This window comes from Canis lupus, chromosome 7 (genome assembly GCF_003254725.2).
Source record: "Canis lupus dingo isolate Sandy chromosome 7, ASM325472v2, whole genome shotgun sequence".
Taxonomy (NCBI): Eukaryota; Metazoa; Chordata; class Mammalia; order Carnivora; family Canidae; genus Canis; species Canis lupus.
The window spans coordinates 41,860,561-41,878,805 of record NC_064249.1 but is presented as its reverse complement, the minus strand read 5'-3'; the positions used below and the strand labels follow the sequence as shown (position 1 = coordinate 41,878,805).

Below are 18,245 nucleotides of genomic sequence, written 5' to 3'. Positions count from 1 at the left end.
CGGGCCCTACCCCCCTAGGCTCCACTTCCCATTTCAGTAAGGTGGTGGGCTCAGACATTCTTCCATCAGGAGCTCCTATCCTGCACAAAAGCATCCTCCTCGATCCAGACTATGTGAGATGTGAACAATGGGAAGGGGGCAGAGAGAACAAGATGTGGAAAAGGAAGGGAAGGATCAAATTAAAGAGGTATAAAATGGGAGAAAGGCAATCTGGTGAATAGTGAGAGATGGGAGACACCAAGGCAGAGCTAAAGTTCCTGTACAGCAGGCAAATCAAGCCCAGAGGCCTTCTGCCAGGTGGCCACCATGCCCCCAAGGAGCAGGCCTGTGCCCTGCTCAGGGCTCACCATGCACTTGTCACACTGGATCATGAGGCCCTCATCCTTGTGGAGGCCACAGACACAGCGGATCACATCGTCATCCTTCTCATGCACGTTCTCCTTCTCAGAGACAGATGTTTCGCTGCTGTCGGCCTCACTTGCTGTCTCTCCCACAATCTCATCAATCTGGGCTGATGCCTCATGCCTGGCGTTGTAGTAGGTCTTCCGTAGACGGCAAACATCTCTCCCAATTGGGGATTTACGCCCGTAGTACTTCTGAAGAAAGCAGAACATAGAAATGTTCGGTCTTCTCAACATGGCTTAAAAATGTACCTGAAGAGGGATGTCTGGCCACCAGCTTAGTTTGTGGCACTGCAACTCTGGATCTCAGGGTGGTGAGTTTGAGCCCCATGCTAGGGGCAGGGCTTCCAACACACACACACACACACACACACACACACACACACACCACACACAGACCCTGAGGAGGCAATAGGATTTTCATTGTCCTCCCACTTTGGTTAACAGATTTTCAATACCATCAAGTATCAACTAACATGAATAAAAATTAGGATCTACATGATGGTTTCCCATCTGCTCTGTTGCTCTGTCATTCAAGTCAGCCATAGGCATTACTGTCCATTGGATTAAATACATAGTGACCATGGAATAGGAATAATCATCACAAATGTAGTGCGCGCAAGTTCTGTACTGACAGATGCTCGGGATGCTCTTGGAGCGTCTTGGAGATGCTTGGGACAGAGCTATAAGCTCTGAATATGGAAGCTGGGTTTCAGCAGAAAGCATGTTGTGATTCAGGACTGACCTCATTCTTTCACTTGTCTGTTCTTCTCTCGCTTCTGTCTTCATCCTAATTCCTCCTTGATCCTGTAGCCCCTTGTGTCCTTCCAATTCCTCTCTAAGGTTCTTCAAAATCACTGAAAAACTTCCTCTTTTCTATGTACCATACAATATCCATCTTTTCCTTCAAATCAGTTCAAGGCCACATTTTCTTCAATGAGCCTCACCTAGTCTATGACCTTTTAGTCTAATGTCCCTCAATTCCATCCTTCAATTAACTTCTATTTATTATACATAATTCTGTGTATTTCACATGTACTTATTGTCTTGAGGGAAGAAAATACAGATATGACTTTAGTATGTTAAAATGTATTATGTAACTACAAAGGTTCAATACTAAATTCTGTTTCCACGCCCCAAGATTTATCCATTCATCTAGGGAGAGAGCGTGCATGCACACATGAGTGGGTGGGGGAATGAGCAGAGGCAAGATTCTCACGGAGACTCCCTGCTGAGCATGAGCCCCATGTGCGGTTTGATCTCATGATCCTGAGATCACGACCTGAGCTGAAACCAAGAGTCATATACCCACCAAACTTGCCACCCAGGCACTCCCTCTATATTAGGTTTTTACAGAAATTTCTTTTTAGGGAGTATAATTTAGCACTCTGTAACCCTTATACAAAGGGTGCTCAATAAAAATTGCTGCCTTTTTTACCCAGAAATACAAAGGGTGATATAAAGTAAAAACCTTAAACTTCTAGAATAGTTCTCTTCAAAACAAACTTTTTTTCCTTTAAAGTTTTTATTTAAAGTATAGTTAGTTAACCTATAGTGTAATATTGATTTCTGGAGAATTCAGTGATTCACCACTTATGTACGTCACCCAGAGCTCAGCATAAGGGCCCTCCCTAATGCCCATCCTCTGTTTAGCCCACCCTTTGCCCACCTCTTCTTCAAAACAAACTTCTTAAATCCATGTATGAAATCGGCATCAGTACCTCAGCATTCCGAAACACCTTGAGCATGTCAGCGTCAAAGGCCTCCACGGTCTTGTAATGGCCGGTGAGGATCTGCCTCTCTATGGTGGCCAAGTCCAGGGGCTCTGAGATCTTCTCATAGTAATCAGCATTCCTGAGGCAGAAAGCCAGGGTGTCAGTCTGGGACACTTGATCCTGGTATAGAACTCAGAGGAGTTCCACATTTGTGCACTTACTTTTTCTTTGGGGGGAGGTTCAAGAGGGGTGCTGCCAAAGCTTGTCGGGAAGAATCTGCAAAAGAAGGCAAGGTTTAGAAGGACTATGTGACACAAAGGAGGCAAGTACTAACTCCTTGCTGAAAATGTATTATTCCCCAAATTAGAAGTCAGGAAAAACAAAAATCTAAGCTTTAAATGAGGCCTGACCGTGAATATACAGGACTCTTCAGAAATGTGGGTACTTAGTAGGAGAGAAGCTACTTTGAGGATGACCCTGAAGATGGGCAGTGAAGGATAATAAATTGTTGAGGCAGTGAGGCTGCTGAGGACAATTCCCTGCTTTACAAGTTCTTCTAAAGCAAAGAGCATCTTAACCAAAAAATATTTTCTAGTTCTTGTTAATAGACCACAGTTAATGTTATTTTGTTGGTTTGGCTTCAATTAAATTCCAGATAATGAATAATTTAGTACTGTAAATATTTTCTGAGACCCGATTTTTTTTTTTTTTTAAGATTTTATTTATTTATTTATAGAGACACAGAGAGAGAGAATGAGAGGCAGAGACATAGGCAGAGGGAGAAGCAGGCTCCATGCAGAGAGCCCAACATGGGACTCAATCCAGGGTCTCCAGGATCACGCCCCGGGCTGCAGGCGGCGCCAAACCGCTGTGCCACTGGGGCTGCCCTGAGACCTGTTTTCTTGTAACAGTTTACTTTATTTATTTATTTATATTTATATTTATATTTATATTTATATTTATATTTATATTTATATTTATATTTATATTTTTATTTATTTATTTATTTATTTATTTATTTATTTATTTATTTATTTATTTATTTATGATAGTCACAGAGAGAGAGAGAGAGAGAGGCAGAGACACAGGCAGAGGGAGAAGCAGGCTCCATGCACCGGGAGCCCGATGTGGGATTCGATCCCGGGTCTCCAGGATCGGGCCCTGGGCCAAAGACAGGCGCCAAACCGCTGCGCCACCCAGGGATCCCAACAGTTTACTTTATATTATGAAAACAATTCAGGCTATGGGGTTACTCTCACTACTTTACCTACATTCTTTTTAAAAATTCTATTTTATGGGGCACCTGGGTGGCTCAGTCGGTTAAGCTTCTGAATCTTGGTTCTGGCTTAGGTCAAGATCTCAGGGTCATGAGATTGAGGCCCGTGTCAGCTTTGTCCTCAGTGGGGAGTCTGCTTGACATTCTCTCTCTCCCTCTCTCTCGTTCCTCCCCTGCTTGTGTGTACACTTTCTCAAATAAATAAAAATCTTTAAAAAAATTCTATTTTAGGGGAGCCCGGGTGGGTCAGCGGTTTAGCGCTGTCTCCAGCCCAGGGCGTGATCCTGGAGACCCGGGATCGAGTCCCACGTCGGGCTCCCTGCATGGAGCCTGCTTCTCCCTCTGCCTGTGTCTCTGCCTCTTTCTCTGTGTGTCTCTCATGAAAAAAAAGAAAATTCTATTTTATTACTGATGTATAGTTAACATACAATGTTGTATTAGTTTCAGGTGCACAACATTGTGATCTGAGAATTCTGCATGTTACACAACATTCACTGCCATAAGTGCAGTCACCATCTGTCACCACACTATTACAGACTATGTTCTCTCTCTCTTTTTTTAATATTTATTTATTTATTCATGAGAGACAGAGAGAGGCAGAGACATAGGCAGAGGGAGAAGCAGGCTCCATGTGGGGAGCCCGAGTGGGACTTGATCCCGGGACCCCAGGATCATGCCCTGAGCTGAAGGCAGAGGCTCAACCGTAGACTACGTTCTCTATGCTGTACTCTTAATCTCTATAACTTATTCTGTGACAGCAAGTCTGTACCTCTTAATCCCCTTTATCTAATTCATACCTCCACTTCCCACCCCTACCCTCCAGCAAACACCAGTTTGTTCTCTGTATTTAAGAATCTATTTGCTCATTTTGCTTTTTAGATTCCACATACAAGTGAAATCACAGGGATTTGTCTGACTTACTTCACTAAGTATAATGCTCTGTAGGTCCACCCAAGTTGTCACAAGTGGCAAGATTTCCTTTTTACTCATAGCCAAGTAATATTCCATTGTATGTATATTCCACCTCTTCTTTACCATTCATTTATGGATGGACCCTGGGCTGATTCCGTATTTTGGCTATTCAAAATAATGCTGCAGGGACTCCTGGATAGCTCAGTGGTTTGGCGCCTGCCTTCAGCCCAGGGCGTGATCCTGGGGTCCCGGGATGGAGTCCCACATCAGGCTCCCTGCATGGAGCCTGCTTCTCCCTCTGCCTAGGTCTCTGCTTCTCTCTTTCTCTCTATCTCTTATGAATAAATAAATAAAATCTTAAAAAAAATAATGCTGCAAAAAATATAGGGATGCATTTATCTTTTTGAATTAGTATTTTCATTTTCTTTGGATAAATAGTGTGATTACTGGCTCATATGGTATTTTCTACCTATTTATATTTTGAATTCTTGTATTTTTTTTCTTTCCTTTTTTTTTTTTTTTGAGATTTATTTATTTGTATTTGTTTGAGAAGGGGAGTGAGCATGTAGGAGGCAGGGGAAAGGGGCAGAGTGAGAGAGAGAATCCTAAGCAGACTCTGTGCTGAGTGTGTAGCTTGACATGGGGCTTGATCTCACGACACAGAGAATACAGAGAATAACATCATGATCTGAGCTGAAACCAAGAGTTGGATGCTCAACGGACTAAGCCACCCACGTAACCCCTCCATCTTTAATTTTTTGGGAACCTTTATATTCTACCCTTTAGATTCTACCTTTATTTATTTTTTTAGATTTATTTATTTAGATTTATTTATTTATTAATTATTTATCATTTATTTATTATTCATTATTATTATTTATTTATTTATTATTATTATTATTTATTTATTTATCTACCCTTTAGATTCTACCTTTATTTTTTAGATTTATTTATTTAGATTTATTATTTATTTATTTAGATTTATTTATTTATTATTTATTTATATTTATTTATTTATTTATTTATTTAGATTCTACCTTTATATTCTACCTTTATTCTTTAGCAACTTATTTACTACAGTGAGATAAAAAGACTATAATTTCATGCCCAGCATGTAGGGACATGTAGATATATTGGCAGAAGTTTCACATTAGATCAGATGGGGCTGGTTGGCAATGGGGAGTGTGACTTTTTCATGATGGAAAGGGAACAGGTACCACAAAATTTTACACATTAGGACAGGCTGATTCCTCCTTTCTTCTCTAGAACCTTAGATTAACAAAACTGCAAAGAGCCACTAAGGTATAGAGACAGGCAGTAGACTGAGAAAGAAAAGAGAAGGAAAATCAAGTTACTCAAAATCTAGGGAGAGGGAGGGAGGAATAGGCCAAAGTTGATGGCAAAAAGCTGCAATTATTTGTTAAAAATCTCTCATTTTAAACACCCCCAAATTTCCTGGTCAGAAAATGTCACATACATTACCACACTACCTACCCCAAATTAAAAACTCTCCTTATTCAACCATCACTCACAATATATACTCAAAAGAGATCTTGAAAGAAGAAAGGAGTGTTAAAGGTGTTTGCATGAAAGTGCTTTAGAAAAAGCTCAGTCAGTAGAACGTGTGACTTTTGATCTCAGGGTTATAAACTGGAGTCCCATTTGGGTGTAGAGATTACTTAAAAAAAAAAAAAAAAAAAAAAAGATTTTATGTATTTATTTGAGAGCAAGTGAGAAGAGAGCACAAGCTGGGGGAGGGGCAGAGGGAGAAGCAGATTCCCTGCTCAGCAGTGAGCCTGATGCCTGAATTGATCCCAGGACCCTCAGATCATGACCTGAACTGAAGGCAGACGCTTCACTGACTGAGCCACCCAGGTGCCCCACCTACCAAAATCTTAAAAAAAAAAAATAAAAGAAACACTAAAATTATATGTTCATAACACTCTTTTCCTTAATTTGCTAATTCCCTGCCTTATTCAGGAAAATTACATCCAAGACAGAGACCTTTATCTTTCTATCCTATAGCTAAAAAATGATTTCTAAATATAGTATTTAACTATGGTAAAATTCTAATAAATATCAAAGACTTACATAGAAGGTCAAGGGATTTAGAAGCTCGCAACATGGGACACCTGGGTAGCTCAGTGGTTGAGTGTCTGCCTTTGGCCCAGGGTGTGATCCCAGTTCAGGGATTGAGACCCGCAGCAGGCTCCCTGTGAGAAGCCTGCTTCTCCCTTTGCCTGTGTCTCTGCCTCTCTCTGTGTGCCTCTCATGAATAAATAAATAACATATTAAAAAAAAAAAAAAAAAAAAAAGAAAGAAAGAAGCTCGCAACACCCCCCGGAGACTAAAACCAGTCCTATAAATCCCACATTCTGACGTCAGTAAATGAAATAAATCTCAATTCCTAGCCCCGAACTGTCAGTTGTTCCTGGTCTCGGTGTCTCAGGTGAGGCTATGTGACATGAAGAAAGCTAAAGAGAAAGCCCTTGGGGTGAATATAGTCACCTTTGTAGGAGATGATGCCATCACAGATCTCTTTGAAGATTTGGGCGAGGCGGGCTGCCCGTGCCACCTCGATGTTTTCCTCTGCTGCTGCCAGGCGTCTTGTTCGAACTGATCGTGCTGTCTGCAGGGCGGAGAACTGGGTCATGAAGACGTCTGCAAGGACACAGTGAAAATCAGTTCTAGGTAAGGAGAACATTGTGTGGCTTTCTCTTCCCCCATGGATTCTTGCCATTTGCTCTATTTTCCTTGAAGTGATTAAGTGGATTAGTGATCATGGAGTTCTCTCCTCTTTAAAGAAATGTCAGGAAACCCTGGAATATACCACAGAGACCAAAGCAGCAAGTTAGAAGCAACTGATCTCAAGTGACCAAATGGTGTACAACATAGTGGCTGCAAAGCTGCACCTCAAAATGAGTCTGTGTTTGAATTCTGGCTTCGCTACTTCTTAGCTTTGTGATCTTGGACAAGTTACTTATACTCCGTGTCTCAGCTTCTTGACTAAACCAGGGGAATACTGGTAGTGCTTCTCTCAGGAGGTAACCATGCAGATTAAATGAAAGAATGCTTTTAATGTGTTGAGCTCAGAGCCTGACCTATAAAAAAAGACTCAGGAAGAACTTGTTGTTACCAGAAGACTGGACCTAATTGGGACTTAAGTTCAGAAAATTCATGCCAGTCAGGTTACTGATAGTATATAAGGCCAATTTCTATGCCAATCAGTTCCCATATAGCAGATTCCTTCATATGCTTCTACATTTGCTTCTACATTTTGAGGGAAAGAAGGAAAGACTCAAAGAGGAGCATGAGCTTTTGAACACTCTATATGCAGTTAGAAAGGATGTTTGGACAGGTCAGTGTCTCTGCTCTCAGTTCTTTTCTGGACAACAGATCGAACTCAGGAGTGCTATTACATTATTCACTCAAGAAGCTTAGAGAACAGAAACCAGAAGGTCTGTGTATATTATGCTCATCTGAATGTGGGGGGAAGAAGTCCTCAAATTTACACTGCTGTCATCTTTTCCCACATATGATGTAATGATTTATGCATATGCAAGTTATTCTCCAGGTAGGAAGGGACACCAGGGACCCACTACCAATCACATGTCTGAACACTCTCAGGCCATAGGCAGTGTCTGGGAAGCTGGTGAAGGGGTTTCTTCCTATTCCCTAGAGCACAGCCTAGGAACTTGAACAGCTGGGATGGACAGGTGATTGCTAATAGACGCTTGTACACTGGGATATTAACTTTTCTGGTCCAGACTAAAAAGAATCATTGACTAGAATGAGAGTAAAATAATCATTTTGAGGGACAACTGGTGGCTCAGCAGTTTGGTGCCTGCCTTCAGCTCAGGGCGTGATCCCGGAGTCCCGGGATCGAGTTCCACATCAGGCTCCCTGCATGGAGCCTGCTTCGCCCTCTGCTGTGTCCCTGCCTCTCTTTCTATGTGTCTCTCATGAATAAATAAAATTTAAAAAAAAATCATTTTGAGACAATATTACGGAATTAACAGGAATGTTTCATTTCCAGGCTATACCAGACTTGATGTTCCCATCATCTCGGCAGATGCCATTCCAGCGGGTGTATAATGATGCAGAGTGGAGATTATCGCTGGTATGCTTTACTTCCTCTTGTTTCTGTCGGATCTTCTCCCAGTTTCGGACCAAGAATACATGATGCTTTAACACGAAGTTCCTATAAGGAAGAAGTTTCTTTATTCAGTAACTCAGCACGTTACATGTACACTATGTAAACCATTTCTTAAAATTAAATTAAAAAAAATATTTTAAGTCCTCTCTATACCCAGCATGGGGCTTGAACTTAAAACCCAGAGATCAAGAGTCACATACTCTACTGACTGAGCCAGTTAGGTGCCCCTAAACCATTGTTAACATGATATAAAGGAATAATTATCAGTTAATCCAGCTATTATAAAATAATTATAGAGGCGCCTGGGTGTTCCAGTCGGTTAAATGTTTGCCTTCGGTTGGGTCATGATCTCAGGGTCCTGGGATTGAGCCCTGCATCAGGTTCCCTGCTCAGTGGGGAGCTTGCTTCCCTCTCCATCTGCTGCTCTGCCTACTTGTGCTCTCTGACTCTGTTAGATAGATAAATAAAATCTTAAAAAAAAAAACAAACATATGGGGAAACATAATTCAGTTTTGCGTCTTTTTCCCCCCTCCATATAACATTAAACACTCCCCTCTATTATTTATAAATATCTGGCAAATACCACTTAAAAGCTGCACAAATTCTGGCAAGTAAGCAGTCTGACTTGAAGGCAGAGATTTACCGAATATATATACACAAATTCTGAATGAGGTTGCCAAGATGAAGCATGGGCTCAGGATTAGTGGTAACAAGAACTGGACAGGCAGATAAAGGCAAAGACATTTCAGATAAACATGCACTGGGCAACCTACGTTCGGTGTAGTAGCTCAAAGTAGATCTCTAAGCTTAGATAAGTGATGTGTATCTTGAAAGACCCTCCACAGTTTGATGATTCCATAATTTGATCCCCACCCCAGTGCACATATATAAACAAATGTGATTCTGGGTTAAATCTCAAATTGTAGGCCTCAGTAAATTAAAATTAGACCAATTTTATAGTTCCTAACTTTGCGACATTGAAATCATCTGGGAGCTTTATGATACTGATGCCTGCCTGGGTTCCACCTCTGAAAATTCTGCTTTAAGTGATCTGAGGTGTGGCATGGGCATTAGTTTTTTTTTTTTTTTTATTAGTTGGTTTTAAAAACTCCCTAGGCTAATATGCAGCCAAAGCAGAAAACCACTGGACTAGATGATCTGTTTTCCTGAAGTTTAAAATTTCTATGACTCAAGTGATACAGGATGAGAAGGACTAAAGTAAAATAATAAATGCAGATGAACTTTCTAAGATATTGGAATGTATGGTCAAGGAAGATGTAGAATATGTCCCAAGACAATTTGAAACATAGGACATACGTATTTACTTTGCTTGCTTCTGACATGGACAAATCTTACCTGAATATAGAGAAGAGCAAAAATGATTGCTAAAGATCTTTTTTTACGGCTCTATTAATGTATCAACAAAGCAAGGAATCTTGATCTTTTCTGTGCCATGGATTCCTTTGGCAGCCTGGTGAAGCCCATGCAACCCTTCTCTGAACAAAGTTTTAAAGTATTTAAAAATTTTTAGATTAAAAAATTTTTTTTGTACACAGGGTTAAAAGGAAACCAAATATACTGAAAATGTTTTCAGAATATTAAAAAAAAAAACCCTGAAATTGTGATATAGAAAAAAATGTTAATTTTTTAACACATGACAAGATCTAGTGGTGGGTTTAACCACCACAGTAATTTTAAGGTAGAGATCTTATAAATGATACTTTGGGATATTTGTAATACTGTAACAGGATATGAAAATGTGAACATTGGTGGGTAGTCATGGGAACTGCAAATACCACACACACACACACACATTTTGCCTATGATCATATTTGAAGGAAATGCTCAATTTCAGTTAGAAATTAGGGAAAATAAAGACATATCACTCCTGCCCATCCAAATTTATAGATCCCTGATTCTTGGTGAAAGACCTCCTGCAAAAAAGAATGACTCAACCAGATGTTTAATAATTTTTAAAGCGACAAACACTTCACACGAACCAAGAAAACCTCCTTTTTACCTCTCTCGATTAGACATTGGCTTCATTTGTAATTGGGGGGTCAATCTTGTTGGAGTGTTGATGTTTTCACTGGGTTCTTCGGAGAGGTGGCCTCTCTGAAAAACATGTGGATCAGATGGCAGGAAAGAAAGGGTCAATCAGAAATCTCCTTGAAGAGTACTGGAACCACTTTAAGATGCCACCCTCCTTGTATGTAGCCCTTATCTCTGTAACTGCCCCTCAGTGGCTGTGCAGGGAAAGCCATGAATGAGATCATTATTCACCCTTTTCTTCAGCTTGTGCTTTGACTTTCTCTTCTCTTTTGACCGTCCAGACTTTTTATGGGTAGCCACAGGCTGGCTGCTTTTGCTGCTGGCGAGTCCGTTCACGCGCTGACTCTTGCCCCCAATGATTCCTCGACATTTCTCAAAGCCGCACTTACACAGTTGCTTGGAAAGGAAAGAGAGGACTTTTGGCCTACAGTCTCACAAGTTCAAACAGAATGCCCGAGCATCTGGACACCCAAAAGCAAGTTTGAGTCAAGATATTTTTGTACAGAGGAAAATAATTGAGAATAAAATAAATATAAATACGTTTCCATGGAAAAGAAAGATTAAATTTTGGGAAAACTTCACTAGGCAAGTTAAGAACTGACTGAACACCAAACTTGACTGGGTAGTCTCCTTCTACAGAGTTCTGAGATCATAATGGAGAGTTGGCACCCTACTAAGTGGGGTGAAAACCGCCTTCTCCAATGTACTTCCCAATGGCTGCAGATCAGTTAACATATTTACAGAAGGCCAGTGACAACATTCAACTTCCCTCTTGGACTGATTATGCTTACCTGTTTCTCAACATTAAAGGAATGGAAATTGTAATCATAAGTGAGCTCGGTACCAGCTGGCATATCTTTAAGAGCATACAGTCCAATCCGGTATACTCCATTGACAGACCTACAGAAAAGAAGAGGGTTAAAGGTAGAGATTCTTTTTATTTTTAAAGATTTTGAGGGATCCCTGGGTGGTGCAGCGGTTTGGCGCCTGCCTTTGGCCCAGGGCGTGATCCTGGAGACCCAGGATCGAATCCCACATCAGGCTCCCGGTGCATGGAGCCTGCTTCTCCCTCTGCCTGTGTCTCGGCCTCTCTCTCTCTCTCTGTGACTATCATAAAAAAAAAAAAAAAAAAAAAAAGATTTTGAGAGAGAGAAACAAATGAAGCAGCAGGCAGAGGAAGAGGGAGAAACAGGTTCCTCGCTGACCAGGGAGCCTGATGATGGGGCTCGATCCCAGGATCCTGAGATCATGACTTGAGCCAAAGGTAGATGCTTCACTAACTGAGCCAACCAGGTGCCCCAAGGCAGAGATTCTTAATACCTTGCCTGAAATCTAGAAAAACTGATATACTGATTTCAAATTTGCCTTTTTTTTCTGTTTCCTGATCTCTTCAGCTTTAATAACACTGACAGACTAATTGTCCTCAATCAGTTTTCTGGAAAACACTCTCTATGCTGTCAGTTGGAATAGGTTTTAACTTTTCCTGCTTGGTATTCAAAGTCCCTCTAAAACATGGCATTAGTCTACTTATTATTATTTTCATAATGTCCTATCTATAAAGATCTTCTAGTTCCTACTGATCTTCATCTTTCTCCCCTGTATATGAGTCTCTCTTTGGTTCTATTTTATGTAACTTATTACTGATTTATCATATACTATTCTTGATGCTTTATATAATAATTGTAGGTATCATTAATTGATTGTTATAACATTTTGTTGTAATAACTTATTTAGTCCTCCCAATAGCAGCATAAAACGGCACCTTTTTTTTTTTTTTCCCCCAGGCCCAGCATGGATCCCCATTGAGGGCTTGAACTCAAAGTCCTGAGATCAAGACCTGGGCTGAGATCAAGAGTCAGAGGCTTCACTGACTGAGCCACCCATGTGCCCCAAGAAGGCACTATTATTAGGTAGTATTACAGCCCCCATTTTCTAAATGAGGAAGCTGAGGTACAGAGAGGTTAATAAGTAAGTTACCAAAAGTTACATGGCTAATAACTGAGGGAATCAAATTGAGTTTCAAATCAAGGCAGTCTGGCTTCAAAATCTTTTTTTTTTTTTAATATTTTATTTATTTATCCATGAGAGACACAGAGAGAGAGAGAGAGAGAGAGAGAGAGAGAGAGAGAGAGAGGCAGAAACACAGGCAGAGGGAGAAGCAGGCTCCATGCAGGGAGTCTGATGTGGGACTCGATACCAGGTCTCCAGGATCACGCCCTGGGCTGAAGGTGGCGCAAACTGCTAAGCCACAGGGCTGCCCTGGCTTCAAAATCTTAACCACCATGTCATACTGACAAATGGGTTAGCGCATTACTGCTCAGAATCACTGGATGAGATAGGTATTATGATCCCTATTTTATGTAGGAGGTATATGTGGCTTAGGCAGTTTGCTTAGTCACTAGCAAGTAAGCTGCATTCAAAACCAGGGGATTTGGGAACCCTGGGTGGCTCAGCAGTTTGGCACCTGCCTTCGGCCCAGGGTGTGATCCTGGAATCCCCAGGATCAAGTCCCACATCAGGTTCCCTGAATGGAGCCTGCTTGTCCCTCTATGTCTCTGCCTCTTTCTCTCTGTGTCTCTGAGGAATAAATAAAATCTTTAAAACCAAAACGAAAACCAAAACCAGGGGATTCAAATCCAGGCTGTTTGATTCCACAACTTCTTTTTTTTTTTTTAATTTTTAAAAAATCTTTATTTATTTATGATAGTCACAGAGAGAGAAAGAGAGAGAGGCAGAGACATAGGCAGAGGGAGAAGCAGGCTCCATGCACCGGGAGCCCGACGTGGGACTCAATCCCGGGTCTCCAGGATCGCGCCCTGGGCCAAAGGCAAGCGCCAAACCACTGCGCCACCCAGGGATCCCCCACAACTTCTTTTATTTCATTCCTGCCTCCCTGCTAATGTTGGAAACATCAAAACTGCTTGGATCCTACCCTTGTCAAATGTAATATATTCAGTTTTTGTTTTATTTCCCCCTAAATTCAGAAAGCATTTTTAGTCTATGCTAGTGGCTGGCAAACTATAGCAAACTCCCTCTATAACTTCGTAAATTTTTACTGGCACACCTAAAAAGTTTGCTGACCCTTGGTCTACATCATAACATTTAAAATTTGATTATGCCCTGTACAGTTTTAAAAATTTGTGTGTTTTTTTTTTTTAAATTATTTATTAATGGAAGATAGAGAGAGAGAGAGAGAGAGAGAGAGAGAGGGAGGTAGAGACACAGGGAGAGGGAGAAGCAGGCTCCATGCAGGGAGCCTGATGTGGGACTCGATCCCCGGTCTCCAGGATCAGGCCCTGGGCTGAAGGTGGTGCTAAACCGCTGAGACACCTGGGGCTGCCCTAGTTTTAAAAATTTGGAGGAATTTGTGGGGCACCTGGTTGGCTTAGAAGAGCACATGACACTTAATCTCAAGGTTAAGTTCAAGTCTCATGTTGGGTGTAGAGATTATCAAATAAAATAACTTAAATTTTGGAGGGATTATTTACTTATTTACTTACTTACAGACTTTATTTATTTATTCACGAGAGACACACATACACACACACAGAGGGGCAGAGACACAGGCATTGGGAGATGCAAGCTCTATGCAGGGAGCCCAATGTGGGACTTGATCCCGGGACTCCAGGATCACACTCTGGGCCAAAGGCAGGCACTACACTGCTGAGCCACCCAGGGATCCCCAATTCTTATTTATTTTTAGAGAGGGTAAGGCAGGGAGGGAGGGGGTAACGGAGGCAGGGAGAGAAAGAGAGAGAGAGAAGACAACAGAGGCAAGAGGCAGAGCGAGAGGAACAGAGAAAATCTTAGGCAGACTCCACACCCCATGTCGAGCAAGACATAGGGCTTGACCCCACAACCCTGAGATCATGACCTGAGCCAAAATCAAGAGTCCAACATTCAACCAACTGAGCCACCCAGGTACCCCTGGGAGGGGATTCCTGTATGGAATCCTAGATGTATAGTTAGCTTGTTGAATTTATTTATCTTTACACCTGTGTAACTTCTCAGAAACCTTTCTCTCTCAATTAGTACCTTTTTCCACACAGTATCTGTTATAATTCCAAACTCTACCACTACAGTCTAGTTTTGTCTCTTTTGAACCTCAAATAAATGGAATACACTGAAGGAGGTAAATACAATCATATGCTTGGTTCTTCCAAACAATGTTACACTGTAGCTGTGATGTATCTTTGCTATGTAACATTCCATTGTGTAAATACAGCACAATTTAGATGCTTGTTCTGTTGATAAATATTTGGATTGCTTATAGTTTTTAGCTGTTATACAACAATTTCTTTTTTTTTAATTTTTTTAAAATTTATTTATGATAGGCACACAGTGAGAGAGAGGCAGAGACATAGGCAGAGGGAGAAGCAGGCTCCATGCACCGGGAGCCCGACGTGGGATTCGATCCTGGGTCTCCAGGATCGTGCCCTGGGCCAAAGGCAGGCGCCAAACCGCTGCGCCACCCAGGGATACCTATACAACAATTTCTGTGGATATTCTTGCACATGTTCTTTTGAAGATGAACACTCACTTCTGTTAGGGAAATACTTAGGACTGGTGTTCTGGGGTTACTGGGTATGCTTAGCTTTGATAGGCACTGGCAAACATTTTTTTAAAAGTGGTTATATAGCAATTTACACTTCTACCAGCATCTAAAAGCATTTGTGTCATACTACATACTCAGCAACACTCTGTCATTCTTTGATTGTAGCCATTTTAGGGGGAGTATGTAGTAGTTTTCCAACACAGTTTACTATTTCTCTTGGATGGTTAAAGATATTAAGCACTTATTTATGTGTTTATTGAATACATTTTTTTTTTTAAAGATTTTATTTGACAGAGCGAGAGTGAGCATGAGCAGCAGAGAGAGAGGGAAAGGAGAAGCACGTTCCCCGCTGAGTGCAGAGGAGGATGCAGGGCTTGATTCCAGGATCCTAAGATCATGACCTGAGCTGAAGCCAGACACTTAACTGACTGAACCACCCAGGTGCCCCTTTATTGAATACTTTTAAAATTTCTTTGATTTTCCCAACCTTTGAACTATTTTAAAAACTAGATTTTCTTATTTATTTATTTGTAGATTCTGGATTTAACAAGAAGTTAACCGGCCTATATTTCTTTTTTTTAACAATATTGTTAGGTTTCAGATGAAGGTTATAGCCGCCTTTTGAAATGGAAGAGTTTATATGATATTGATAGTATAGACATTATTTCTTAAGTATATAGATAATTATCAATGAAGATATTTGAGTCTGGAGCTTCTTTTGTCAGAAACTGTTATTATACATTCAATTTCACTGGTAGACATTTGCATTTTTTATCTCTTCTTGTGCTATTTTTGGTAATTTGTGCTTTTTCAAGGAATTTGTTAATTTCATTTAACTTTCTAAATAGAAGAAAGTTGTTCAGGAAAATAAACTGTGGTGAATTACACAAAGAACATTAGCCCAGAATAAAAATCAATAATCTAACAACATGGATAAATCGTAAAGCCATTCTAAGTGAAAGAAGCCAGACACAGATTTATGTATATGCAGTTCAGCAATAGGCAAAACAAATCTGGTGATGGAAACCACATCACTGCTTGCCTTCGAGGTGGTGAGCTTGTACATTCGAAACAATGGAAACATTCTATATGTTGATAAGGATGTGGGTTGTATGGGTGTATACATCTGTAAAAATGGATGGCAATTTCCACTTAAAATCTGTGTCTCTACCTAATTCATAAAGTTAAAAAACTTACAAAAATAGAGTTGCTCAAACTATCCAATTATCTTTTAAAAAGTGATGTTAAAACACACATAACATAAAATCTACCATCTCAACCATTTTAAAGTGTACCGTTCAGGGATATTAAGTATATCCACACTGTGGCACAGCCATCACCATCAACCATGCTCCCAGCTCCTTTCATCTTGTAAGACTGAAATATACTTACAGTAATCACCTGTTCCTTTTATGATTTTGAATACCGTTATATACCCCCAACCATTTATGATTTTGAATACCGTTAAGTACCTTATATAAGCAGAATTGTACAATATTTGTCTTTTTGTGACTATTTTCACTTGGCACGATGCCATCAAGATCCATCCATGATGTAGGATATTGCAAAATTTCCTTCCTTTTTGAAGATGATTTAGTTCCACTGTATATATGTATACCACATTTTGCTTATTTATTCACCCACTGATGGACACATGGACTGCTTCCACATTTGAGCTGTTATGAATGTTGTTGGGAGGAATATGAGGGTGCAGATACATCTTCAAAACTGTGCTCAGTCCTTTTGCATAAATACTCAGAGATGTAATTGCTGGGTCATATGGTAATTTTATTTTTAATTTTTTGAGGTTCCTCCATATGGTTTTCTTCAAGTAGAAATACCATTCTTCACTCCCACACACCATGTGAAAGGATCTTAATTCATCCATGTCCTCACCAACACTAGTTTTCTGTGATTTTGACAGTAGCCATTCTAATTGGTGTGAGGTGGTGTCTCATTGTGTGTGTGTGTGTGTGTGTGTGTGTTTTAAAGGTTTTATTTATTTGAGAGACAGAGCGAGAGAGATCACAGAGGTAGCTCTATTTGTTTTTTTTTTTTTTTTTTTAAACAGGCTCCTTATGACCCTGAGATCGAGAGTTGCATGCTTCGTTTACTGAGTCAGTCTGGTGCCCATGAGTTTATTTTTGTGAGGAAACTCCACACTGTTCCATAGTGGGTGCACCAAGTTACATTCTTAACAGTGCACAAGCGTTCGTTTTTCTCCTCTTCCTCACCAACATTTGTGTTGTCTTTTTGATGAAAGCCATTTCAACAGGTGTGAGGTGTTATTTCACTGTGGTTTCAGTTTGCATATCTCTGATGATTAAGTGATGTTGAGCCCCTTTTCATGTACCTGTTGGCCATCTGCATGACTTCTACAGAAAGATGTCCATTCAGATCATTTGCCCGTTTTTAAAAACTGGACTGCTTTGTTGCCACTGAGTTGTGGTTCTTTTTTTTTTTTTTTAATTTTTATTTATTTATGATAGTCACACAGAGAGAGAGAGAGAGAGGCAGAGACACAGGGAGAGGGAGAAGCAGGCTCCATGCACCGGGAGCCCGACGTGGGATTTGATCCCGGGCCTCCAGGATCACGCCCTGGGCCAAAGGCAGGCGCTAAACCACTGCGCCACCCAGGGATCTCCAAGTTGTGGTTCTTTATATATTTTATGTATTACCACTTATCAGATATATGAATTGCAAATATTTTCTCCCATTTGAGGATTCCCGTTTTATTTTGTTGACGGTTTCCTTTGCTTTATAGAAAAGTTGTAGTTTGATATAATCCACTTGCTTAGTTCTACTTTCGTTGCTCTTTGCTTTTGGTGTTAAACCCCAAAAATCCTCACTAAGACTGATGTCAAGGAGCTTACAGCTTACTCCCTATGGTTCCTTCTAGGAATATTAAGATTTCAGGTGCTACCTTCAAGTGTTTAAAACATCTTGGCTTGATTTTTGTGTATGCTATGAAACTGGGGTCCAGTTTCATTCTTTTTTGTGTGGTTGTCCAGTTTTCCCAACACAATTTATTGAATAGACTGCGTGTTCCTTACTATGTATTAACGGCTCCTTTGATATAAATTAATTGATCATACAAGCATGGGTTTATTTCTGAGCTCTCTATTCTATTTGTGTCATTTTTTTTAAAAGATTTTTTATTTATTTATGATAGACATAG

At 40.4% G+C, this 18,245-nt stretch overlaps 1 protein-coding gene across 5 annotated transcripts in view; it reads right to left on the bottom strand.

Annotated features, from left to right (window-relative positions):
- Window positions 1–18,245, bottom strand: part of ASH1L (ASH1 like histone lysine methyltransferase) — a 181,961-nt gene that overhangs the window by 9,315 nt on the left and 154,401 nt on the right. For all 5 annotated transcript variants that reach the window (XM_035719088.2, XM_035719090.2, XM_035719091.2 and 2 more), the window contains 8 exons: window positions 11,304–11,412; window positions 10,744–10,908; window positions 10,481–10,575; window positions 8,348–8,505; window positions 6,813–6,965; window positions 2,338–2,392; window positions 2,123–2,255; window positions 348–596 (listed from right to left, as the gene is read on the bottom strand). In XM_035719088.2, the coding sequence (XP_035574981.2) occupies window positions 348–596; window positions 2,123–2,255; window positions 2,338–2,392; window positions 6,813–6,965; window positions 8,348–8,505; window positions 10,481–10,575; window positions 10,744–10,908; window positions 11,304–11,412 (1,117 nt within the window). The remainder of the gene's footprint in view (window positions 1–347; window positions 597–2,122; window positions 2,256–2,337; window positions 2,393–6,812; window positions 6,966–8,347; window positions 8,506–10,480; window positions 10,576–10,743; window positions 10,909–11,303; window positions 11,413–18,245) is intronic.